This window comes from Zootermopsis nevadensis, unplaced genomic scaffold, assembly GCF_977971745.1.
Source record: "Zootermopsis nevadensis isolate Lab colony 2312 unplaced genomic scaffold, Znev_1.0 Znev_ptg000011l, whole genome shotgun sequence".
In the NCBI taxonomy this organism is placed as follows: Eukaryota; Metazoa; Arthropoda; class Insecta; order Blattodea; family Termopsidae; genus Zootermopsis; species Zootermopsis nevadensis.
In genome coordinates, this window is record NW_028259143.1 from 13,083,822 (window position 1) to 13,110,716 (window position 26,895).

The window sequence follows — 26,895 nt, forward strand, 5'->3', positions numbered from 1 at the left end:
ACCTCCCATCACACAGAAGAATCAGAAGTAATGATGATGCTTCACAGACATTTGGTAAGGGACAGGGAGGTATTTTCTGTGTCTGTCTATTCTATATTTCTGTAATCACTCAACTAGTGCCATGTCTAGTTGTAATTTTTAACTAATTTTCCCAGCGAGCGGAGGCTTCTCTGAGTAGAGCTCAGAAGCTCAATCCCGTGGTGCAGGTTACAGCTGATTCTGAAGATGTTGCTGACAAACCAGATACATTTTTGGAGACTTTGATGTAATCTGTGCTACTGAGTGCCCTGTTGAACAATTGATTCAAATCAGTCGGGTCTGTCGAGAGAAGAGCATCAAGTTGTTCTGTGGTAAAGTCTTTGAATGTTTGGTTATACATTCACGGACCTGCAGATACATGAATATGCTGAATGAGTAGAAGTAGAGCATCTTTCACTGACATTACGAAGTCTTCTCCATTCTTTCCACTCGTGATATAAACGTGCAGTTCCCAAATTTAATCTGCTATTTATTTAATCATGTACAGGTTTGTTATGCATGCTTTCATTATGTGTGTTTTTGCACATCCATGGTTTTATTTCAATATAGTGGAGCATCTGTTTCCTTTTTGTGGCTATGATGGAATCTTCTGTTCAGGCCCATGGAGTTGTCTGCACAATTTCACCGACTAACCCCATTGCTTTGCCTATCATGGTGTACCAGTCAGAAAATGTGTTTCCTATTTTTTATACACGTTGTGATTATCGCGACTGGAATTCCCGCATATAATGAGTCACCTGTACATCATTCTGATTTGACCCTTACATTAGCACATTTTGTAAGGATAAGTTTATATATATTAGATTTTGCCATATACAATATTCTTATTATAAGACATGAATATGTACTAAGTATTAGAACATGAGGCAGCCATTATCCTTATAACAAAATATTGAATAAATGTGTGTAATGTCTTATGGGTTTGTTTTCAGGGAGGTGACAGTATACAAAATTGCCAGCATTCAGGACTGTGAGGAGCCTGCTAAAAAGATTACCAAAGTGGATCCTGTGAAGGTGACAACAAAACGGACTGCAACATTTGTGCCCCTGCAGGATGTGCTGGATGTTGATTGGTCCAGTGAAACTTACATCAAACGCCTTCCAAAGACTGATTGTTCTTACTTCCTTATAAGAGGTACGGTGAAAGAAATTTCTTGAGTTCAGGTCAGATAGGCTGTCTTAGCAGTATTTCACATGACTTGTATTTGGTATATACCTGGGTTGAATCTCAGGTAGGACACCGACTATGCTGGTGATTTTCGTGGTTTTTCCTTGATCGTAAGTGAATGCCAGAAGAGGACAGTATCCTGAAATAGGTCTTGAGTGCTTTCTACCCAATCTTTTCTAGTTCACTTTATGATTAATTTCTTGTTTGGTCAGAAACTAAATTACCTGAGTAGTTTGTATGATAAGATGGAAAAGAAAGAGTTGCCCATGTGTCTGAGTACTGTGATATGAAGGTAGAGTTCCACGCATTCCTAAACCATTGGCATAATGTGAAGGTGGTTGTTCAGCTTCATGCTCCACCTGCTTTATCCCAGTTGAAAGAGCTTCCATTATTCTTAGAATAGAAGGCTGAGTGGGCCTCAGAACTTGTTTGGATGTATTGAAAAGAAAAGTCCTCTCCCTGCTGGTAATTGAACTGTTGTCGTCACCAGTCACTACCAACTGAGCTGTTCTAGCTCCCAGTGTCATCAGAATAACCTGTGAACCTGGGATTATCTTAAATGAGTTTAATGTTTGTTTCAGTACTCCTTGGGTTTCGCAGCAAACGTGGGCATGACCCAAGCCCTGAGAAACTGCAGGAGGACATCAAACAGCTCTACAGCATACATAATGAAGTTCTTGCCAAGTTGGAAGTGCCAGTAGACAAAGTGCCAGATGAACTGTTCAGGTATGCTACAGCAACAACTTATGTAACATGTTTTCCATATTCGGTAAGATAGGTTTGCCAACATGGTCTGACAACTAAGTGACTGGACAGCATGTATCATGTATTGCTAATTGCTTGGAGTGAATCCTTCAAAAGTATAATGTATTATTATAAGCAGAAATAGAAGAAATAAATAAAATGATGATATCAGAGTCAAGAGGAAAGAGCAGAAGTACAGTCCACAGATCAGGAGAAAATCCCTGCTAGGAATTCGATATATGCGCATGCAAAAGATTTCGCGGTGAGTGACGACCGATCCTAAAAGCATTCATTCCACAACCACTGAACGAACAACAGATGACAGGCTTTCATGTGTGCCATCGGAGGAGGAGTATTGGCACAAGAAATTATCAAGGCTGTTTCGCAGAACGAAACACCACACAACAACATGTTCTTCTTTAACCCAACTAAGAATGTTGGGTTTGTAGACTGCATCAGTAATTAGGTGCCTTTTTATAAATATTTGTTCTTTTAAACGTATGAGATCAACTTTCCAGCTTTAACCCTGTATTCTCCTTATGCAATAATTTGAAACACTTAGTAAAAGTCTTCATCTTTGCATGCTATCCCACATTGTCATTTCTATCCCTGCTTGTGTTTTCCACATTGAGTCGATGTTCTTCCAATGTGGTCTTAATTTTTGCTTCTCAGAACTCTGTCTCTGAAAAACTTTGTTTCATGTAACCCAATTTTTTTATTTTATTATTTTCTTTTATATATTAAAAGAATGAAATGTCTGTATGTAAGTGATTTTTATTTGCATATAATACATTATTTTCATACAGCTTGTGTTATTTTTTACAAAAAAGAAATGACTTTTCTCTTGTCATGTTATAGAATCTACTGACCAGATTTATATTAAATTTGGTATTTTATGTGCATTAAAGTTGTGGAGTGAATTTATGACTGAGTATCCCTAGAATTTTCTTGTGGAATTTGGGGTGTAATATCAATGAATACAACAGGAGTTTGGTATGAAGTGACTTTATTACACCTTAAATAGGAACCTGAAATTCATGTTAACTTCAAGAATTTGAAGATAAGATTTGTTATGTATCTCAGTAGTCGCAAGATGTTGAAAGGACATTGAAACTGAGTATCGCACTTGTGATTCTCCCACCTCTGGGAGACATTCTATGAAGCTGTAGATCTGCAACAAGAGAAAAACCTTACTTAACTTTTACGGAATACCATACACCATGGAGTTTTGTACTTTTCTCCACTTTATTATATTTCTGTATAAAGGAATTTAAACAAAATGGAAATGAGTACATATTTATGTTTTTATTAACATATCTTAAAGTGTTTTTTTCTGTTCATTTCTATGTAACATTTATATATTAGGCTGCAATTCCTCTTTAGCCATTGTCAGTACCACACATAGGTCAGCCCTTGCTGAAATGTTTCCACAATTTTAATTGTAATATCGAATATTACTCACTGGAAGATATATCGAAATGGCAGAGCCACGAGTCCGTACTCTTTATAGTTTGCGTATCCCTCCCAGCCCGCATTCAGGAGACATTGTTAGATATTGACATGATCTTGAGCAGTTATTTTGATTGTGTCTGAGAGCAGTCTGTGGTAATACTGTCGATCAGGAAACGATCTACTCTTCGGGGCAATCTCGTTTAAGAACACTGGGAATGCGAGATACTATGATCACCACAAAGAAGATGATGTGTCCAAGGATGTTTTGCTTTATTAATGTTGTATAGTCATTGGGCTTTTCAACGGTTAGGAATGTGAATGAGAACAGAGGGATGGTGAACTCGACACTTGTGTTGTAGATGTTGGCATTATTCAGATAATCCTTGTCAAGGTAGTAGAGGGAAGAAAATTTGGAGTGTTTTTTCCACTTGTGCAGGTGGGAAAGTTCTTCAGAGTTTGCAGTTATGAGAAAGCAGTTGTAGAGAAGAAGAGTCACCATGAAATTTCTCATAAGTAACATCTGGAATTTATAAAGAGCATTGTTTTCTTAATATTTCTCTAAGATACATTTTTTGGTGTATTCACAGTGAAAAGTTGTAGAAATGCACCTGTTGTCTTTATCATGTCTGTCTGTCTGTCTGCATGTAACAACTTAAAAATCACTTAGTAGATTTTCACAAAATTTAATATTAGGCGGTTTCATTCAAATTTGTCAACACATTCAAATTTTGGTTTGAATCTGATGACAGTAAAGATCACTACAAGAAGACTGCTTGTGTTCGTCATTTATCTCAAACATAAGTCACAAAATATTTGTAAGAAGTAAAAATGTTCTGTCTAGGAGCTGGGATACCTCTGTCAGTATAGTGACTAGCTATGGGCTGGACAACTGGAATTCGATCTTTGACGGGAGCAGAGGATTTTTCCTCTAGTCTCTGTGTGCAGACCAGCTCTGGGACCCACTGGGTACTGGGGTCCTTTCCCAAGGGTAAAGTGCGACTGGGGCGTAATGCTGACCACTCACTCCATCTAGTGCCGAGTTCAAGAAAGAGTAGGAGCTCTATCTCCACTCCCCCCAAATGACCTACATGGTGTGTAGCTGGACGACTTTACTTTAACTTGCTTTTACTTCTTGTCTAAATTGCCACTCTTACTGGTGTGCTGTATTTTGTCTTGTTTTTGCTGTTTCTTGAGCTCTGCGGAGAACGAATGAAGCCATGAAGGTGAGTCTCCATAAGTTGTCATCTTTAGATTTATTGTCCTGATATGGTACTGGTACACATCACCCACTTGCGGGACTCTGTTTTGAAGAGCACAGTAAATGTGTAATAGTTTAGTTTGCTTTTGCCAGGGATGTGGTCTACATGGTCAGTTGTCCCTTCAGACCTTAATATTGTGCTTAGGTGAGCCTCTAAGTCATCAGTATATACAAATTTGTCGCAGGGCAGATCTCGGCTGAGAACGAAGCAGTGCATGTGCTGCTGAGTGGTAGAGATTTTATTATACACTTTTTCCTACCCAGTCACTACATGGCGGTATACTGTGCTGTTGTTGTTGATTGTCAGAGTATGAAGATGACTGATGTCATACTCACTGTTGTATGAACCTGAAACCTTTCTTGCAAATGAGATAATACTTAACTCCTTTTGACAGGAATGATTTTAGCTAAACTTTTGTCTCATGATAGCGTTGAATGTCTGCCGTGATCATGCAAAACTGTGAAGGCTGCAGAAATGTTAATTGACTTCATTTTTTAATTAAAGTTTAAATTTAATGCTGATTTCTGTTACTAGATGTCGCTGCATGTCTCTTCCGATCAGACTAGTTGTTCATTTTTGCCACTACGTTGCGCAAGTTCTGAGAATACTCGAGCTCCTTTTTCCATTGTCCTCTTACATTTAATTTCAGTGTCTGCGACGTGATGGCACTGGGAGTCCTATTATGTGCGAAGAGTTTCGTGCATATACTGTCCACTATGATGTGATAAGTGGGAGCGTGGAAGTTTCCATCCACGCATTCCAAACATTATGACGGCCGTTACACAGGTCCTCAGAGCCATTCTGGAAGTATCAAACTTCAATTGCGTGAGCTCAGATATGCGTCCTATGTTTCTCGGAGTTTGTAATTTAATGTTGTAACAAACTAAGTGTTTTTGGTGTCGTCTGCCGGTGTAATTAATACAACCACTTGAGAGGTCCTCCTCCATTCCTACCCCACTAGCCGCGCTGATAGATCTTCCACAACTGGCCTAAGTACGTGACGAGGGAAGTTCTTTGATTGAAAGTTTTTACGATCAGGATAGAACGTGAGATAAACATGCATATTTGGAATTTTTTTGAACTTCAGTTTCGCTTGTTAAACAATCGGGCCGAGAAACTAGCCAAGGGAGCTTTTTGTTTCTGGAGACTGTTTAATGGAGTTACGATTTATTAATTTCTCTTTCGCTGTCGTTCTACCTTTCTGTCTTTCCATCCTTATTTTCTTCCCGAGTCTATTCTTTTCTTCCTCGCTTTTTCTCACCTACTTTCATCTTTATTTAATTCCTCCTTCCCTCCACCTGTCAGTGCTTGTCATCTCAGTCCAGTCTGTTGGAGTTGCCAATATTCACGTTCTGAAGCTGCAAGAATCCGTTTTAAGCGATCAATATATAGTGGTTTATTTCGTACTTGAACATTGCAGAAAAAGGACACTGTTTTGAGATATTTTGACAATGAGAGAAATTTATTTTCTTATGTTTTCCGTTCTGATTTCGCTTATAACAGTTGAATTGCTACGAAGTGTTGAGTGGTGGAATGGTTTGAGCGGCACAAAAACAAGGATAATTTGAAGCATTCCGTGTACTATGAAAATATTTTTTTGGAGTCAGTGTATTTTGTAGATACTCTGCTTTTGAAATCCGGTGTTCATAACTTTTGCAGTTTACTGGACTGTTCAGCTCTGAATTGAGCAGAAAATCGCAATTTCATTTCAGAATGTCTGAAGAAGAAAATGTACGTATTCGGTTCGTAGTTCCGAAGGATCTCAAGGGTGAGAGTCTTTGCTCGGACGATATGAAAATGGCATTTCAGGTATGAATGATTCCTGTATGACGTAAATATTACGCATTGTACGGTTGAATAACTTTCCATGAGATAAGCCACAATATAATACAATTCTTTCAATGATTAAGTTGAACACAACTGTCACTACCTGGCTTCGAGCAGGAACGCTGCAAATAAAATCATGCTTAATAGCATAAAAGTCGCATGATGGTAAACTTCCATTATGAATTGACTGCATAAACCAGTTGCAGAAATTAAACCTGTTAGCTGGGCTACCTGTTTACAAAACATGACCTAATTGCTTTGTATGGACTAAGTTTAAGTAGCTTTGTTGCTTTTGCTGCTGCTGATTTTAAGATGCCAATTTTTTTGTGCAAGGCATTTTAATGATTTCTGTCTTGTTTTTATAATCTAGCCCTTATTCCATTTAGGCTTTCTTTGGAAAGGGATTTTTTTTAGAAGATTTCTTACCCAGAAGTGATTCAGTAGATTCCTGACTTTGTTAATAGGTTTGTAGAAGCCTGTTGTGCTTGGAACTGTGATCCATGGAAAATGATTAAATTGCCTCTGACAGTTTCTAGTGGACCTACATTTCAGTGGTATAGTATGGTATGACTATATCCACACAACAACAACAACAACCAGTCCTTAACATGGTGTTGAACATATTTGCACATTCGTGTGAATAATTTTAGGAGCAATTGTTGTTGGCATTTGGTGATGGTTTATGCATTTCTTGCCACGAGTTGGGAAGTGAAAGTTGCATTTAGCTTTATCAGCCAGTGCACTTTGTAGTTCTGTTAGTAAAGAGTGAATTTCAAAAATATAATGAAAATGAGGGTATTTTACTTTTGTTTGCAGTTTGTGCCAAGGTGAATGCATGTGTAACTATCTTTACAGAGTTGTGTTGAACATGAGTTGTCACCTGAGTGGATCTCTGAACAGAGTTGTGCTTCTCTTGAACCATCAAAACAAGATGTGTTTGTGTTCCAGCAGTTCGAAGGAGAAATATTTTCTAAATATGTGAACCTAAAGTGTGTGTAAGTCATTTAGTACTTATCACTCTTTTCTGAAATTTTGCCACATTAAAATACATATGCTCTGCCAAACCCTGTTTTAAGAAATGATGATAAACAGTATTATGTTATCAGGGATGTGTCTATCAGAATGTCACTAAAACTCTTAATATTATGATTTAACTTAGCACATTTATACTTATTTCATATAACTGTATCTCCTATTATCATTAACATTTGTATTCTTGCCATTAGGTATTTTATGACTGGAGTTAAGTGTATAATTTCACCTTTCATGGATAAGCAACATTGAATGTTGAAGGTTTCTTTTTAACATGTTGGCAATTGTTGGAAGCCTGTGTATAGTCTGGTATATTACAGTGCATACCTGCTTAAAATAATTTGAAATCTGTTGGAGTGGCTCTGGTCATAAAGTGGAAGACGTTTTACATAGCTGGTAGTGGGTGGTGAAGTTGTGATTCAACAAACAGGGGAGTGGGGTACTATCCAATGAGGAGTAACCCCATGGTTGAGGAAAAGGAAAAATGTTTTTTGCTTTCTTCCTCAAGTACATGGTGGCTGTCTGTTGAATAGCATCCTGCTCCTTTGTTTGTCCAGTCACGCTTTCGTGACTGTCAGATCTATACAAGGTCTTTCTACCCCTCCTTCCTCCCACCAAATGACATTTACCCAGAAGATGGCAACTGAGTTATTCCATGCCAAATAAGCAAATTCATGTGGTGGGTGATGAAGTGTTTATTTAAATGAAATTTGGCATGTTCATAGGCTGTTATGACCTAAGTAAATTTTGAAAATACAGTGCCCAATAACCAATGTTGAAGATACAGAATACAGAAACTAGTGCGATGCAGGTCATTCTTCATTCAGTAGTGGTATCAGTATATTCAGAAAATTATTTGTTTTTCGAAAACTAAAAGGCCTGTTTCTGTGAAAACTGGTTCTTAGTAATGCAGAGTTAAATTTGTTGTATCCTGAATTTAAAAAAATCTTTATAAATTTGTGTTGAAGAAATACACAACTTCTATTCGTGTGAAACTTGTTGGGTAAAGAATAACTCAATGAGAATTTGCAGAGATAACAGTCACTGGCTTTCTTACGTACATTGTAAATTTCACCACGTTTTTTCAATCCATGCCTGAGATATGCACATTTCAAAGGAAGGAAATTTATTTTATCATTGATAGAATGTGTCATCAGGAAAGTCCAAGATAGGCAGGAGGGTTTGCCGTTGAATGGGACACATCAGCTATTGGCATATGCTGATGTTAATTTATTAGGTGGAGATATAAATACAATAAAGAGGAACACAGAAGTTTCACTAGAGGCTAGTAGACAAGTGGGGCTAGAAATAAATTCAGAAAAAACCTAGTACATGTTAGTATCCCATCAGGAGATAGGTGGGCAGAATTATCTTAGGGTGGCTAATAAATCATCTGGAAGTGTGACAAAGTTCAAATTTTTGGAAACAACAATAATAAATCAAAATTATATTCATGAGGAAGTTAGGAGGAGACTAAATTCTGGAAATGCTTGCTACTTCTCAGTTCAAAATATTTTGTCTTCATGTCTGATTTCCAAGAATCTGAAGATTCAAATATACAAAACAATAATTTTTCCTGTTGTTTTGTATGGGTGTGAAACATTATCTCACTCCGAGGGAGGAAAACAGATTGAGAAAGGGTGTTGAGGAGGATATTTTGGCCTAGGAGAAAAGAGGATGGGGTGTGGAGAAAACTGCAAAATTGTAAGCATAAAGATTTATACTCCTCTCCCAATATTGTCAGGGTGATTAAGTCAAGAAGAATGAGATGGGTGGGGCATGTAGCACACATGAATGGGGCAAGATGTGCACTGGGTATTGGTTGAGAAGCCTGAAGGGAAGAGACTGCTGGTTAGACCTAGACATAGATGGGAGGATAATCTTAGATGGGGTCTATGGGAGATAGGAGTTGAAGGAGACTGGATTTTGTTGGCCTGGGACAGGGACTGGTGGAGGGCCTTGCTTAATTCAGTGAAGAACTTTTGGGTTACCTAAGCCATGTAGTTAGTTATTGAATTTTGAAATGGTAGGGAGACAAAGGGAAATTCTACCCCATGTTTTGTTACACTTGCCATGCTTATCTTTTATCTATACTAACAGCACATGGTTCAATTTGATAGCTTTGACATTATGAAGGTGTTGTGTTATAAGTGATGAAAAACAGTATCAGTTAATGAACAAAAGATTGCTCATGGCAAACTGAAGGTGCAACAGGCATCTTCTGCTGGAAAGGATCAACTTCAAAAAATGCTACATTCCACACTGGATCCAAGCAATTATGGAGGATCTGAATATATAAAATTGATTCATCTTGGTGAAGAATATGAGAGATTCCTCTAAAATTTCAAATTAAAACTTAAGTTGGCTCTAACTGCAGCAAATAGAGTAAATTTAATTTCATGTATACCTCATGGTTGGTCAGTAAAGAAGGTTACTACTTAGTTTGGTGTGTCTCAATACACTGTGGGAAAAGGAGGAGCTTTACACAAAAATCTGTGGCATTATTCCTTCCTGGATTTTAAAATATGATCACTCTTTGTCTGATGCTGTTATGTAAACAGTCATCCAATTTTATGAGAGTGATGAGTAGTCACCTGTGTCCCTGCAAGAAGGACCTCATGTCTGTGGAACAGCAACACGAAGAAACCTCACAATGAGAGCATGGAAAAAGAGTTAGTATTGTGTAATCTTCAGGAATTGTATGTGGCTTTTCATGAAAAACTCTTTAACTGTTTCAGTTGGCTTTTAAAAATTTTGGGAATAGTGTTCAGAACACTGCATCCTTGCAGGTGCATGGTGGACCCCTACAGTGATACAGTATGTGTCTGTGTGATTCATCAGAACATAACACTCATGGTGCAAGGAGCACATGTCACAGCTGATATCAATCCAAAAAACTCTTGAAGAAATGATGTGCTGAACAGAAAGTGAAACATTCTTTAACAGTGTCAAAGCTGCCCTTACTGATACAATATGAAACTTACTTTCTGCAGTGGACAGTTTCTAATTTGGAGACAAAAACACAGACAGTGGGTGATGACAGACGGGGAAAAAATTGCTGCTGTTCTCTTATGTGAAGAATTTATTGATTGACAAGTTTGGGCCAACTTTTATCATAATTTTATAGCTTGGCTCATTCAAAAGGACATTTAAATTAATATGAATGTATTCTATTGTAAGATTTTGCAGAAAAATACTCTTTTGTATTTCAGGATGCAGTGCAAGGGTATCATTGGTCCAATGACCAAGTAAGACTACATTCCATTCTAATATATATAGACACACACATTAACTTGAATCTGTATCCAAACAAGAACCAATTTCCTTCTATACTGCTAGTAACTGAATCGTACATGAAACAAGCACATTTTATGCCTTTCAGAAGGTTGTGATTTAGTATTTTGAGACACCAGATAGCATAATGAGAAAGATATCATACTTCAGTGATGGAGCTGCATTACAGTATAAGAAAATAAAAAAAGAGTTTGTCAGTTTGGTATTCATAAAAATTATTTTTGAATTAATGTAGAGTGCTATTTGTTTGCCACTAGTAATGGCATAAGTCTTTGTGATGCTGTAGGTGGCACAGAAGAACAGCAGGCAGCCAGAGCAAGTCTTCAACATACTGACACCAAAAGAGTTAATGAATTTGTTCAAGAAAACATTTATAGGATAAAATATTTCTATTTGAGTCAGGTAACACATCACTGAAACTGAACTGAAGAAATGTTTCAGTAACTATATGCAGGTTCTAAACACTAGAGAAAACCAATTGTATATTTTGTTGCATTCAAATACATTCAGAGTATGATAAGTTTCTGGTTCAAGTATATTCTTTGATGCAGTATTCAGGACCTACTCATATTGCATACAGTGACATTGACCTGTGTAGCTGTGGTAGAAAAAAGTGATGAGAATTGTTACACTCTTGTCAAATTCATGCATCCTGAAGGTCCATCACCATCCTTTCACTGGCCACAGAAGGATGTTATTTCTCAGGTTGAAATGGCAAGCGTATTGAAAGTAATATAATGATGCAACAGGAACAGGATGTCAGTACATCCATCATGAAAAGATACAGAAGAGCATAACTAAACTGTTCCAGGAAAACTGAAGAAACAGATGGTCTCTGGATAGAAAGTTAGCAAATTTACATGCATGACATGGAAAGATACTGTAAACTGAAGCCATGTTTTTTAGTTTTATACTGCAGTAATTTGAAACATAATTATTGCATTATTGTACTCAAATGGTCACAACTCAGCTGGGGATTGGAAAACAAATTGCTCTTTGTGCTATATGTAGGGGAAAGAGTGAGTGGTGTCTTTTCAAAATTTTGCTTGGCTGTCCTTTACCCAACAGATGTTCTGTAACTGGAAACTGTGAGATTTCTTCAGGAGTAATTTCATCCAGTATATAATTTTTATGGTTTGAAAAACTGAACTTTGTATGTCATTAGTAGCTTCTTATATGAATTACATGATGTCACTTTCTTCCAGATATCTCCATTGGTTTTGGAGATACATTGTTTTGTATCATTTAACACTTCTTTGACATGATAATGGCCAGCATCATGCAACCTGTGGCATTCTCTCTTCAAAACCACTGAGTTAAAAGACAAAATACTTTGTCTGACAAAGAATAATTTAAAACATAAATTCAACTACCTCAGACTTCTGGCAAAATTTGATGATTTGACATGGAATAATCCAACTGCATTGTTTGTCAGAATGTTTGAAAACCTTCAACATTCAGCATGGCTTATTACTGAATGTCAGAATTATTTGTAACATTACTGTTAATTTATTTAACATATTCAGTCTTCCTTCAACCAAGAAAGTTGGTGTAGTTACTTGTTATATCATACATTTGTATTCAGGATGTACCCAGTTTGAATCCTTGCTAGGTGTTAGGTATGCTTACTGAGGTTTTCATGTCTTTCTTCAGTCCATCCAGGCAGATTCCAGGATTGTACCTTTAAACATAAAGTGACAACCTGTTGCTGACGCAAAAACTGTTTAACCTATGCAGGTGAAACCGCAATCTTTCTTAAAAGCACTCAGTCTATACAATTTCTTGGAGATGTGACTGTGGACATTATATGTTTGTTCTGTGAAACTCACCCTGCCAGTCAGGTCATTGTTACATATCAAGTGCATTGCAGGGGTTAGAACTTACAAGCCCACAAATATGTGACTGAGGGACTGTTACCTCATGAAACTTGCATCTGATTGGGAAGTGAGATGTTGATGATGTGCGTGGATGTCCCTGCTTGTTGCACAGTGATGGCTGTCTGTGTCAGTTTGAATCTTCATTGTATCCTGTTGCCTGAATAATACTGAAAATGTCTTGTGATAGTTTGTTTCCACATCTCCCCCCTCCTTCCCAAATTAACATTGAGTAATTGGTGTTGTTGACAGCCTATTTTCAAATAAATTGAGAGAATGTCAAACTTCACAACATTTGTGGCAAGGGGTCTAAACTTGTGGCCCATCAGTATGTTTTCTGTGGCCCCACATACATTTTTTGGAAAACTGTGTCACTTTACCCATCAAAAAGTCGTTAATCTGTTTTGTCATCAGTATCTGGCAATATCTGTCACTGTGAGCAGCTGTTCTTCTTAATGAAAATTGTCATATCAAATGCTAGGATGCAGCTTACTGATGAACATTTGGAGAGAGGCATTGCAAAATACAAAAATAGAAATTAAACCTGGTATTTGAAGGTTACTCAATCATAACATTGTTCTAGAGAATTGTTAAGTAATATGTAAATAAAACCTGTTGCAATAGTAGCCTTAATTTAGTGTCATTTTTAATAAATTATCATAAAGTTCCAATAAATTGTCTTTGTATATAATCCTGCAGCTTCTGAGTTGGTAAGAAATAGTAAATGTGGTCTCAAGTCTGAAAAGTTTAGAACCCGTGGTCTGTGGTGCACTTGTTTTAATTATAACAAACCTTGACTGCATGCCCCAGCAAAGGATTGTGTTGCGGGCCTGTGGCCTGTGTGTTATTACCTTGACCACTGTTTGTGTCTCATTATGAATCAGTAATATTATCTGCTTTCAGCAGGTTGTTAGGTCCCAGGTGTGTCCTGTCATGTCTAATGGAAGGATCACCTATTCCAGAGAGTTGCTCGCCCATCTTCACAACAGCTATGCGAGGTTTGGTTGTTACCACAACAAATTTTTCTGGTCAAGAAAAGGTAAGCATTTCACAATGTATAAAACATGGTGAGATTGAGGTTCTCACAATGACAAGTTTGAAGATGGCCGTCTGATATAGCACCTTGGCGGGAAGCTTGTGTCAAACGGTCAGTATATACCAGACTGCACAGTGCTATATCCCAGATTGCAGAGACTTTTGTATTAAATTTGCTTGTCTGATTTTGTTACTCACGATAACAGACTAAAAATATTGTGCTGAAGTAGAAAATGAAGCATTCATCAACATTTGCTTTTACAGCAAGTATCTGACTACTGATAAAATTATCTATATGATTATAATTTTCATAGATCATGTCTATTCTTGGCTATGAATATAAGTACGAAAGTATTATAAGTAACTAACTAGATTACTTACGGAACCCAAAGGTTCATTACTGAATTAACCAAAACACTCCACTGGACCCTGTCTTTGGTCAACAAATCCAGTATTCTTCAACTCCTATCTCCCATAGATCCCACCTGAGATTATCCTCCCATCTATGTCAAGGTCTCCCCAGTGGTCACTTGGCTTCCTGACTAATACCCAGGGCACTCCTCTTGCCCCACCCACGTGCCCTGCCCATCTCATTCCTCTTGAATTAATCACCCTGACAATACTGGGGGTGGAGTATAAACTTTTAAGTTCATGAAGATTTCTGTCTTCTGGGATGTTGCGCTATGTAGACTGGTGGATGTTAACCAACGTTTCAGAGGTCATACTGCCTCCGTCATCAGGGCGATGACAGAGGCAGTATGACCTCTGAAACGTGGTTAACATCGACCAGTCTACATAGCGCAACAACCCAGAAGACAGAAATCTTCATACTCACTGCTGTGAAAACCTCAAATCTTACATATTAAGTTCATCATTATGCAGTTTTCTTCATACCCCATTCTCTTCTCTCCTAGGCCCAAATATCCTCTTCAACACCCTATTCTCAGACACCTGCAATCTGTGTTCCTCCCTCAGAGTGAGAGACCAGGTTTTACACCCATACAAAACTATAGGCAAAATTAATCTTCAAGTTCTTAGAAATCAGACTGGAAGACAAAATATTTTGAACTAAGAAGTAGCAAGCATTTCCAGAATTTAGTCTTCTCCTAACTTCCTCATGAATATAATTTCGATTTGTTATTATTATTCTCAAATATTTGAACTTTGTCGCACTTTCAAAGTATTTATTAGCCACCCTAAGACAATATTGCCCACCTCTCTGCTGACGGGATACTAACATGTACTTAGTTTTTATTGTGAATTTACTTCTAGCCCCATCTTTCTACTAGCTTCTAGTAAAACCTCTGTGTTCCTCTTTATTGTATTTATATTGTCACCCAATAAAATAACATCATCATCATATGCCAATAGCTGATGTGTCCCATTCAATTGCAAACCCTCCTGCCCATCTTGGACTTTCCTGATGGTGTATTATATCTGTTATAAATTCTTAATGAGTTATCTGAATGAATGGTTAAGCCACTTCAGTTGTTATAATCTGTTTTAAATATTGATTTTAGTTTATTTTATACTTTTACGAGAACAAACACAATTGTTTAAGACTTCCGTTATTAATTATAGTGTATTTTATTCTAGAGTATATTGAATTGTGTAGCATAATCAGATGCTTTGTTGTGCAGGAGGACTTGGTAAACAAGATTAAATACATGGGTGCACTGTTTTCTTCCAAGTTGGTTGGTGGGACGACACATGTTGTGGCGAAGAATGTTCTCAGTGTCAAGTATGAGGTGAGCCTATCTGTGGTCTTATGTTGCAGATCGTCTTCAGTTAACAGTGAAATTCCAATGCCATATTTCTCACAAGGTTTGTGAATTTGATTTCTACAGCGAAGGGAACCTCATATGGAGTCAACTTTAGAAATAAGTTTCTTGGACAACAGAAATTGAATATTGCATTTCAAAAACCATAAATTAAAAACATTACATTGAATTCCAGTCTATAAAGAAACTTATGATATTGCTTTTTGATGGCTGACAACACGTTATTGGAGCATGTGCTACTGTATCACTTCAAACTTTGCTGTCTGTGAATTCCTCCTTAATTAAATGCATCTGTATCAGTGCCAGTGATTACCGTTATGAACAACTATTACTGTAACTGTTGTATGAACATTACAGTTCTCAAGGAGGTGGCTGGATATGATGAAAAGGAATGAAGGAAATATATGGGGAAAAATGGCCAGAATAATGTGAGATCAGAGAGTATAATTAAGGACTAGCTGGGGCAGAGTGATGTCCTGGAAAGGACAGTGTAATGACATAGTAGCTAGGTGAAGTTTAGTGTATTGGATGCTTCATACATCCTTTGAGAGTGTAGTTGTCCAGGTGAAGGCCGTGGCCTTTGCCTGATCCAGTCATGGAAGCCTCCTCATCCATGAATACTCATCTTCATTGGGGCTACAGTCTCACCAGAAATTATCCAGTTTTGTGGAGGTTGCATTGAAATTGTCTCTTTTCTGTGTTGATCTGATGTGGAATGCCCCATAAGAGTTTGATCATTTTAATTTATGTTGTAATAGTGGGATGAATAATTATTTTTGCACTTGTGAATATAATTAATTATATGCCACTTTGGTGACAAAATTGCTTTGACCTTTGTGAAAACAATCTTTTTATTAATTTTTGTTTAATTTCAGTGTAACAACATTTTATTATTACAAAAAATTATCATTTCACAAAAACTTGTTATTTAGTCGGCATATGAGACAAAGCACATAAAACAACTGTGGTTACTTGATTTATTTTTCCTGTTATCTGTATATTTAAAATTTGGTCAGTGCCTGATATCAGGATGCCAGGTTTAGTGACTGTCATATTGCCTTTTTTTTTACCATGTTTAAAATCTTATTGTATGAAGGATTGGTCACTTTATAGCCCACTGGTGTACTCACAGTACCTTCACTAATGAATTCTAAAATGTGATACTGATTTAAACTGTTTTCTGTATATTATCCATCGTCCAAGACTAAATAAAATCAATAAAAACCATGACGTTTCAGAGATGGGGATCACCTCTATTGATTGGGCACAACAGAGTAGGTTTATTGATTTTATTTATTTTTGGACGATGGATAATGTCCAGAAAACAGTTTATTTCAACAATGCACCATCATTACAAAGTTTCAGGATTGTGATACTGAATGCTTCAGAATTATCACAGACTTCAGTATCAGTAAAATACATCTATTATTCCATAAATACACTATTTATGCTTTTGATGGTGTTCTGGTTTGTAACAGTGTGTGAACTTGTAGGAAGATACCAGTGTTTGGAAGAACATATAACCTCCATCTTTAGGGCTGAAGATAACTGCATTTCACTGCTGTCAAAGTATTGAAGTCATGTGAAGAGGTAATCATTAGTGTGTGGATTGAGTCATGAAGATTTTGGAAATTGTGGATCATGGCACAGACACCTCTGTGCCTCAAGGTTGTTATGAGAAAAAATGCAGTGTATCACTTCTAACATAGTGTTAAGTGATATCTATGTGTTACAGAAAGCAGTAGAAAGAAATCTCCCCATCATGACTGGGCAGTGGGTGCATTCTGTTTGGGAGGCAAGTTGCAAGAGGAATATTCATGCTTGTGATCCTGAATTTCAAGCTTACAAGTGTCCAGTGTTTCATGGTCTCACTATCACTTGTTCAAACTTGCCGCGGCAACAGAAAGAAGAAATTAGGAAACTTATAAATGACAATGGTGAGGATAAGTGGAAAGCAGCTTACTGAGGTAGCTCAGGAAATAACATATTTGGTATCGGGTTTGTTTGTCCTCATAGGCACCTTCTTTTGAATCTGTATATCATTGATTTTCAATCATTGTGTAAAAAATTGTTAAAAATAAACCAGATTCCCTCCCTTTTATCCATCTGTGATTTATCAGTGCACAATCCAGGATTACTTATTTATATCATAATATAAGATGTAAACAAATTATCATCTTTATAACTTGATCTCAAATTAAGAACCTCGAAAGTGAAATATGTATAGTCATTAAGTTTTGCAGACAAGGGAACCTGGCCAATGAAAGCTCTCCGATTTGGATCCAGTTTCACAGTGTGGCCAAAATATTAGGTGTTGACACTGGACTGTTCCTTTCTAATACACAATTTTATTTTCTACAGTCTTTATTATTACTTTATAAGTCTTATAAAATGAGACAGACCTTTTGTTTCCATGATACTTCAGTTGGTGCTGAGTTTGCCTATGTACCAGCAACCAGAGTTTCATTACCATTTCTTTAATGACCATGTCTGTAATGGTTTCAGAAGCCATAAAATTTTATTAATTTGTAAGTTCTTGCATTTATTTATTTTTGAAATTCCTTCATTCACATTCGAGAATGAGGGGACCATAGTTGATTTCACAGCATGAAAGGTTGAAAATGCACCAGTGTCTTAAATCAGTGAAGCTTTACGCTTTGTCAGAATAGAGAACACACGAGACTAGGATGACATGCTTGAGGATTCTGTGTTATAAATGCAATGCAAACTCAGCACCACAGATGTCTAACAAATGCTTGCTTGCTGCACTCACATGCTGATATTAGTTAGGCAGCATATTATGCATTTCTTATCATATTTGTGTTAACAGGTGCTTATAGTTTATTATGTATGAGCGTGTGCATTCTTATACAATTTTCACATTAGCTTCTATGAGAACCAGGCAATTCTGAAGTTTTGCAATGTAATTTCTTTTTGGAAGGTTGAAATAGTGGTGTATATTTTGGTTGTAGTATTTTTATTGAACAAGTGGGCTCATTGTTTTCATTAAGGAGCTTCTCATCGTAAAGTGTTCGGTTACTCTGACCTTCCCAGGAATCAAGAATTAGCAGAAATTTATCTTCACATATGGCTTTATTACTGTCGCGAGACCAGTAAGTGACTCGTGATTACGTCTCTGAGCTCTAAGTCCTGCATCCCCTCATAGCGAGCTATAAGCAGCTGGCTATGTGTGTGTACAATGTGTCTACCACTTGCAATGCTCTGGCAAGTTTGGTCATGCTACATAAATATAATGGAACAGTGCCTAAGCTGGTGGGAAGAATTTGGGACATCATGTAATCCCCAGAGTGTACTATTACCACGGAGAAATTCAAGGAAGTTACTGGATTTATATGTGGTTATTTGTGTCAGCTTCAGAAATGAGGAAGTGAACAGTGTTAAGTGCAGAGCAGCAGTGCAGATTTGAGTCTTATAGCTGAGGGAGTTATGGTTCTAAGTTAGTGCTCAAATTATGTGAGTGGTAGATAACCAGACATTAAGGAGCGAATGTGAGAAGTGGAAGTCACAGTGGACAGTGTGTTATGTGTACTATGAGGACTGTCTTGAATTAAAGACAAAACTGACAAGACTAACTAACTAGATGGCTTACCGAACCCGAAGGTTCATCACCGAATTAACCAAAGCCCTCCACCGGACCCTATCCTGGGCCAACAAAATCCAGTTTCCTCCCATCTACGTCTAGGTCTCCCCAGCGGTCTCTTCCCTTCAGGTTTCCCAACCAGTACCCGATGCACACCTCTTGTCCCATCCATGCGCGCTACATGCCCAGCCCATCTCATTCTTCTCGACTTATTCACCCTGACAATACTGGGGGAGGAGTACAGATTTTTAAGCTCATAATTATGCAGTTTCCTCCACGCCCCATCGTCTTCCCTCTTAGGCCCAAATATCCTCCTCAACACCCTGTTCTCAAACACCTGCAATCTGTGTTCCTCCCTCTGAGTGAGAGACAATGTTTCGCATGCATACAAAACAACAGGCAAGATTATTGTTTTGTATACTTTAATTTTCAGGTTCTTAGAAATCAGACAAAATATTTTGAACTGAGAAGTAGCAAGCATTTCCAGAATTCAATCTCCTCCTAACTTCCTCATGAGTGTTATTTTGATTTGTTATTGTTGTTCCCAGATATTTGAACTTTATAACCCTTTCAAATGACTTATTAGCTGCCCTAAGATAATTTTGCCCGCCTGTCTGCTGATGACGAGATACTAACATGTACTTAGTTTTTTCTGAATTTACTTCTAGCCCCACCTGTCTACTAGCCCCTAGTAAAACTTCTGCATTCCTCTTTATTGTATTCATATCGTCCCCCAATAAATTAACATCATCAGCATATGCCAATAACTGATGTGTCCCATTCAATTGCAAACCCTCCTGCCTATCTTGGACTTTCCTGATAGCATATTCTAGTGCAAAGTTAAAGAGCAAGGGAGACAAAGCATCTCCTTGTTTTAGACCATTCTTGATGAAGAATGTTTCAGATACATATTTACCTACTCGAATTTTGCTGCAGGTTTCATTTAAGCACATTTTTATTAGACTCGCTAGCTTCTTTGGTATACCAAATTCAATAAGAATATTATATAACACTTCTCTCTTCACAGAGTCATAGGCTTTTTTTAAATCTATAAATAACTGATGTACGGTCCCACTGAACTCCCATTTTTTCTCTAGTATCTGACGACTGCAAAAGATCTGATCAGTCGTTGATCTGTTTCGTCTGAACCCACACTGATGATCCCCAATAATTTCATTCGCATGTGGGGTTAATCCTGCTAAAAGAATGTTGGATAGAATTTTGTATGAGGTTGATAGCAGCGAAATTCCTCGGTAATTACCACACTCAGTCTTGTCCCCCTTCTTATGAATAGGAATAATTATGGATTCCTTCCATTCTTGTGGCATCTCTTCCTTATCCCAAATTAACTGAATAAGCTTATGGATCCTCGTATGCAACCTTTTGCCACTGGATTTAATTAATTCTGCTGGAATCTGATCAATACCTGGAGATTTATAACTTTTCAACTTCATCTAAACTAGGTTCTGGCACCAACAGTTCAGCTGTATGTATTTTAATCTGTCTAATATCACCAGTCTCATGAACATATAATAGCTCGCTAAAGAAATTTTTCCACCTATTCACAATTTTTATTGGATCTGCAAGCAAATTGCCACTATCATCCTTTACCAAATTGGTCTGGGGGTTGATATCCTTTCTTAAAGTTATTAATGCCTCTGTACAGGTCTCTGATATTTTTTTCCTTATTATTTGTCTCAAGTTCAGCAATTTTTCCCTTAAGGTATTCCATTTTCTTATCCCTAAAGGTTCTACTAGCTTCACGTCTCACATTACATAGATTATCCGCATTTGTTTTGTTTGGGTCCTGCAAGCATTGAAATTTTGTTTGCTTCCTTCGATCTATTAATTTGGAACATTCTTCATCAAACCACGGTTTATTTTGCTTTCTCCTGTAGTATCCTAGTTTCTCTTTGGCTGAAATTTTGATGCAGTTTCTGACATTTTCCCACACTCTGTTGATGTCCACACTTTCATTATCTTCATTTGTCTCTAAAATTTGAAACCTATTCGAAATTTCAACTTGATATTTTTCCTTTGCCTCTCCCTCACTTAATTTTTTCAAATCAAATCTTTCTGTGTCAAAATTTTGTTTAGTTCGTCTACTTACTGAAAGCCTCTCCCTCACTTTTCCTACCACCAGATAATGATCAGTGTCACAGTCTGCTCCTCTGAAAGACCTCGCATCAATTACATTTGTCTGCCTCCTATTATCTACTAACATATGATCTATTTGATTGTGTGTGCTCTCATCTGGTGAAGTCCAAGTGTATTTATGAACATCACGGTGTGGAAATTTTGTACTTTTTACAATTAAAAAGGATAATCAACAGAGAACAATTAGTGTTTTCAAACACAGTAACAAGGACTGGTTACTAGTAATTATAATTATAATAGTGTACAATAAATCCACCTTGAATTGAACCTACATGGAATCCGTGAAATGCAGTACAAATATTGTTTGAATGTCTCTTTTCATGGCTTTGCTGATTTTATCTCAGTTACAAAAATTTGCGATAATGTTTTCATGTCTTCACAAATACAAGGCCCAAATGCAGATACATAAACACTGTAGGTATGTTACCTGATGCTGTGATAGCACACTGCACAGTTTAAGAATGCACAATTTTGTTTTTATTTCATATTAAAACTTTTGTTGTTTTCTTCTGTTTTATAATGTTTTATCTGCTGTTTCCACAGTGTATGCATCCTGTTTGGTTGTATTTATCATGTAGTCAAGATTATGAATTGGAATTATTGTGACTTTCCATTTTTGAAGAAAAGTTCATCAACTTTCAACTGTTCTTCAAAAGTTACATTGTCCTTTTGCTAATATATTTTGTCATTTCCCTCTGATTTTGTATTTCTTCTGAAATCTTGGGTCCATCCTGCAGATGTCCTGGTGTTGACGTGAATTGAAAAGAGGTTGCCAACCCTGTCCTCCCCTCCAACTTTTGAGAGATGTATCAATCCAGAATGTTCAAATTTCCAGTTGATGTGTGAATATTGAAAGTGTTTTGAAAATAGAATCTGCTGTAGCTTCTTCTGGTGATGATGTAATGACCTACACCTGTATCTTTTAATGACATCTTCCATCTCAGATTATACCATTGTCCTTAAAGTGCCATTGTCTTTAGGTGGTGTTTTCAGTGGACAGCTTGAGTGTGACAATACAAAACTGCTCGTCATTGCTAATCTGACTGGAGAAAAATACAAGTATGCACGTGAATGGAAGTTGCCATGTGTACTTCCATCTTGGGTTTGTGAAAGTGCTAAAGAAGGTTATGCAGTTTCTGTAGAACCTCATCTCACACCGCACAAAGAAGTTGTCAGATGTTCAACACCAAATCCTGATGAGACACGTGAGTAGTAATACTAATAATAGTAATCCTTTATGACAGTTACTGAATGTCAACCAGATGAGAATTATGCACAAACTGGATTTGATGTTAGATATCTGTGAAGTACAGTGCATGTTACATTTCTTGGTTGGAAATTTAATAAGGTTGCATTTATTCTAGAGGTTTGTGACTTGAACATGAAAATATATTAAGATTGAATTTCATTTTCTGTGTGTATGTAGTGAAACCCCTGTTTTGAAGGGACTACCTTAAAATAAGTGTGAAATGAAGGAATTATGCAGCCTAAGCAACATGTGGATTGCCTTATAACAAAATTTGCTTTAAGCCATTTAAATGGACACATTTGAACAGAATAACAATATAAATGTAAATGTGGTACACTTGTAGCTATTTCTTTAACTTGTCAATAAGAGTTATTTAATTTTTCTTGAATTATTAGTCTGTATAGTTTATTTCCATTTAGTATTGTCCTTGGTATCAAATTGCCCATGTAGGCCTACTCTATTGCAGCTGAGAATGTGATTTTATATTCTGCAACTTCCCCTTCTTATTTTAATTCTTCTGGCTTAGTCATCTGTTGGTTCAACATCCAGTCATCTGTTTGAACTTCACAAATCCTGAGAGCAGTATCACACTGGACATAACTTCTTTCAATTTATTTACAGTTTTTACAGTAGTGTTTAGTGTGGACATTGGAAGTGCCAACTATGAAGCCTTTTCGATGCGTGTTGGATATGTGCATCAGTGTGCACTGAAGAAATATTTATTTTATCTCTAAATTTTTGAAAGTGTTCAATTCTTTTATAATAAATAATCTTGTATTAGATTACAAGCTAGGTCCACTTTAGTATAATGTTTATATTTGCTTTCTTTCAGGTTTATTACCACACTACTCCATGGTAAGCGCAATTACAGAGAGTGATGCTACACATGTAAATGAGACTGCTGCAGATACTATAATAGACAGTTTTCTTACAAAGAAAGTTGATGTGATTAGAAACGCACAGACTCAGCCCTCAGGTTTGTTAATTACATTCTGGAAAGGGAGTGGCCTCTTCCCTTTCTTGATATAGAGATACAGTAAAGTTCACTCTAATGATTTAGTCAAAATGAAAGTAAATTTTTATTATGATGTTAATGCATGGTTAGAATAGTAATGGGACTCTTTTCATTTGTAAGAGCAGTGTTTGATTATCTTTGATATGATGAGTGCTTTCAGCTGCTTCTTGCTATCATGTAAATATATATGTCTGCCAATGTAGTGAAGTTGCTATTTTATCATTTAAAAAAAGTCTGATTGTTTTCTACGTCAAGTAAAATTGTGTCTGGCAATGATGCATAAGTGCTACTGCTGTTCTGAGTTAGTGGCATCACACTGGCAACCTAATATTAACTCTGATGATTACTATAAAATGTTAAGTATGTGGCTATTTGATAGTTGTTGACTGTACTCTTCATTTGATCATCTAAGAGTATCTACTATTCACCTGGTTCCTGATGTGACTGAACAATGCAAAAGAAAGTAAATTTGAATATTTGCACACTAGTAGGTTTTCTTGCCACGTAGGGACAATCACTCATTGCGCTGATGATTGAGGCATAAAGCTCCTCCAAAATGTTGGTAGACTTCTACCGGATTACACAATGCAGCATCCCAGAAGACAACCATCTTAAATCTTCTAGTGATTAGAGAGAGAGAGAGAGAGAGAGAGAGAGAGAGAAGGGAAATAAAAACATGATCGGTTAAGGGTGTTGACTCAAACTACATTTCTGTCCATTATTAAAACCTGAAAGGATCATTGATTCCACATGCATTTTGCTCCAGAAGTTTGAGCTTTCCTGAAGGAGAGAGGATTACCACAGAAAGTGTTGTTGCTAAACAATTTCCCTTCTGAAATAACTGAGTGTGCCTACTTCCACCAATGGCCTCATTGTTGTAAAGTCCCCCCCACCCACCCCATGTGACATTTATTATATTGAACATGGATGAAGGAGTGATGGTCTCTATGAAACATTGCTATTGGGCTGACCTCACAACTATTGCCAGTGAAGATAACAGCGTAATAACATTATGGAAGAAAATGACTGTGTTTGATGTCATATATGGCGTACCTTGGGCATGGCCTTTTTGAATCCAGTAACATTGATTTGATTGCAGAGGAAACTTCTTCTAGATCTAGAAGATGATTTACAAGGTTTTGCTAAGAAAGAAATTAGCACTCTAAAATTCTTGATTTGGTGTGTGTCTTCAGAAGCTTGGAAATGTTGATGAAGATAATGAAGAATGGCTACAAAGTGATGCATGTGAACTGTGCTTGCAGCATATGACACACATTGTTGATGCTGCCATGAAACAAAGGGAGAAGTAGAGGGTAGGGAGTGGGGAATGAGGGTAAATAATGAGAAAACAGTGAACATATCAGTCATAGCATGGCACTACATTGTGTTGACACTGTACTAGATAGACTACATGAGTCAGAGGGTTTGAATACAGTGACATTACAGCCACCAGGAAGATTTGTACTGCTGTGACGAGGAATAAATGTCATCTGTGTAAACAAAGAATTTAAAGTGATTTATGATGTTATATGAATGCACCAAACAAAATATTTTGAATTATCCATGTTCTTTGATTATTTGTGCATTTATCTGTCATTAGCTCATATAATTGGGAGATCAGTATATTGATTGACATATGAGAAACATCAATAGTAATAGCATGCTGTACACTTGCAGAACTGTTCTGTTCTTCTGTGTTCCTTGAAGGAGGACTGTTCTTTCTTAACAGTGAAATGGTTCAGAGTAGAACAATTAAAGTGACTATTCTTCTGCTATGCTGCGCTATAATTACTTGAGTGACATGAGTTTAAAATAAATCTTCAATGTAGTTTATATCTGGTAATTCTGTTGGTCCTTGGTACCTAATAAATTTCCAGAAAAAATGGTTGTCTAACCATGCATGGACGTGAAATGCAAAATCTGGCATTCCTCCATGTTGCATAAAGTGCAATTTTTCTTAGCTGTCCTACTGAGAAACAACAGGTAATACAAAATTGTAAAATGTATTCAAGTAATACATGCCATTTATTGCATCTTGAAGCAAGAGTGGACATACGTGTTGTGTAGCATGTATTGCTCAGCCACTACGTCACTTGGGGTTTTGAGCGCCTTCATTCATCTGCCATACCTGGGTCATGCAGTAGCATTTTTATTGCTTCATATGAGAAATGGCCTCACCAGTCTGCAGACCATCATCTAGCTGTAGTTTGTGAAAATTCTATGCAGCTTTCACCATTTTTAGGAAGAGCTGCTGAATTAAGTGGATTTGCATGTGATGATATTCACAGGGTGAAATGTCAGCCCACATTCTCTCTAGCTGCCTTGCGTATGGATTTTCCTTGACTTCTCTAGATCTTGGTTTGTGCATCATTCACATTCCCTCTCTGATTCTCACTCTGTGCACACACATTTATAACTTCAGTTTTTATTTTTATCTGCAGTGGTCATGAAATGGTAGTGTACAAGCTTTAAATTGGGGTAAGAATCATATTTATATAACATTGTTATCAATCTACAAGTGTTGTGTTGTTATGTAATAAAGTAAGATTTTATAGAGAGTGTGAGTGGATGTTGAATATTGTAATGATCGTAATGACTTTTATTGACTTGCCTTTTATAAAATGGGAGAAAATTGATTTAAATTCCGATGTGTAATGCCATCCAAGATAGTAAAAGTGTTGTGTGATCTGAAGCTTTCATGACAACTAATTGTAATAAATTCTTTTTGGGCTACCAGCCATGGTATGGTGGTAAGTTCCCATATAATTTAGCTTGGCAGTGACTATGTTAATTTTGGGTCCTGTTATCAAATTTGGTCTTAACTTTACATGAAACATGAAACTGAGTTTCAGTATATTTCTCTTTGATCATCACTGCCATCTGCAAGTAATAATCCCATTTTTGGCCCTTTCAACTTCCACCTCTTAACCAGTCATACCCTTGGCTTGCAATTCCACACAGTTCTGGCTGACATGTTATCAGATATTCTCAAAAGGTATTGCTTCAGCTTATTCCATTAAGCTAAGTTCTTTCATGAATGCGTTTAGAAGTTTTCCTCTGATTTCTTAACTTGATCTCCATCTGAAAGTATATAACACACAACCCATCTCATGAATCACATCTCACTTGTTTCTTTTCTTATGTGGTCTACTCTTCTTTGTTCCAGGATGACCATAACCTTGCATAGCTTTAACAGTGTTTTCTTGCGTACCTTTTTACCTAATGTATCCTTCATAGTATCACAAAAGAAGCATAACCTGTTCTGCTTTCATTTTGCCAACCTTTGAAGTACTAGTTTTCATAATATTATTCCAATTTAGACTGTGCAGTGCTCTTGTAAGATGACATAACAATCCTTTTTCTACTAC

At 36.9% G+C, this 26,895-nt stretch overlaps 2 protein-coding genes and 1 long non-coding RNA gene across 8 annotated transcripts in view; 2 read left to right on the forward strand and 1 right to left on the reverse strand.

Annotated features, from left to right (window-relative positions):
• Positions 1 to 33: 33 nt before the first annotated feature.
• LOC110836357 (SUMO-activating enzyme subunit 1-like) lies at positions 34 to 2,756 on the forward strand. The gene is made up of 4 exons (XM_022077463.2): positions 34 to 54; positions 156 to 265; positions 972 to 1,174; positions 1,789 to 2,756. The coding sequence occupies exons 1-4, from the start codon at positions 34 to 36 to the stop codon at positions 1,983 to 1,985; spliced, it is 531 nt and encodes a 176-aa protein (XP_021933155.2). The 3' UTR covers positions 1,986 to 2,756.
• A 184-nt stretch (positions 2,757 to 2,940) lies between these two features.
• On the reverse strand, positions 2,941 to 5,173 carry LOC110836361 (uncharacterized). Of its 3 annotated transcripts, none has more exons than XR_015534796.1 (3): positions 5,045 to 5,173; positions 4,558 to 4,703; positions 2,941 to 3,122 (listed from the first exon to the last, which is right to left on the reverse strand). It is a non-coding gene; the product is annotated as an uncharacterized LOC110836361 (long non-coding RNA). The 3 variants fall into 3 exon arrangements; XR_015534795.1 differs by having other exon boundaries at positions 4,998 to 5,173; XR_002545263.2 differs by lacking the exon at positions 5,045 to 5,173 and having other exon boundaries at positions 4,558 to 4,991.
• Positions 5,174 to 5,963: 790 nt separating this feature from the next.
• mus101 (mutagen-sensitive 101) overlaps positions 5,964 to 26,895 on the forward strand; it is a 66,816-nt gene continuing 45,884 nt past the window's right edge. Inside the window, exons 1-8 of one of the 4 annotated variants that reach the window (XM_022077468.2) lie at positions 5,971 to 6,264; positions 6,375 to 6,471; positions 7,345 to 7,484; positions 13,593 to 13,728; positions 15,365 to 15,472; positions 17,241 to 17,442; positions 22,244 to 22,468; positions 23,345 to 23,488. In XM_022077468.2, coding sequence (XP_021933160.1) covers positions 6,376 to 6,471; positions 7,345 to 7,484; positions 13,593 to 13,728; positions 15,365 to 15,472; positions 17,241 to 17,442; positions 22,244 to 22,468; positions 23,345 to 23,488 — 1,051 coding nt within the window. In that variant the 5' untranslated portion in view covers positions 5,971 to 6,264; position 6,375. Of the gene's footprint in view, positions 6,472 to 7,344; positions 7,485 to 13,592; positions 13,729 to 15,364; positions 15,473 to 17,240; positions 17,443 to 22,243; positions 22,469 to 23,344; positions 23,489 to 26,895 lie in introns of all 4 variants that reach the window. The other 3 variants (XM_087347390.1, XM_087347388.1, XM_022077469.2) reach the window with 3 other exon arrangements.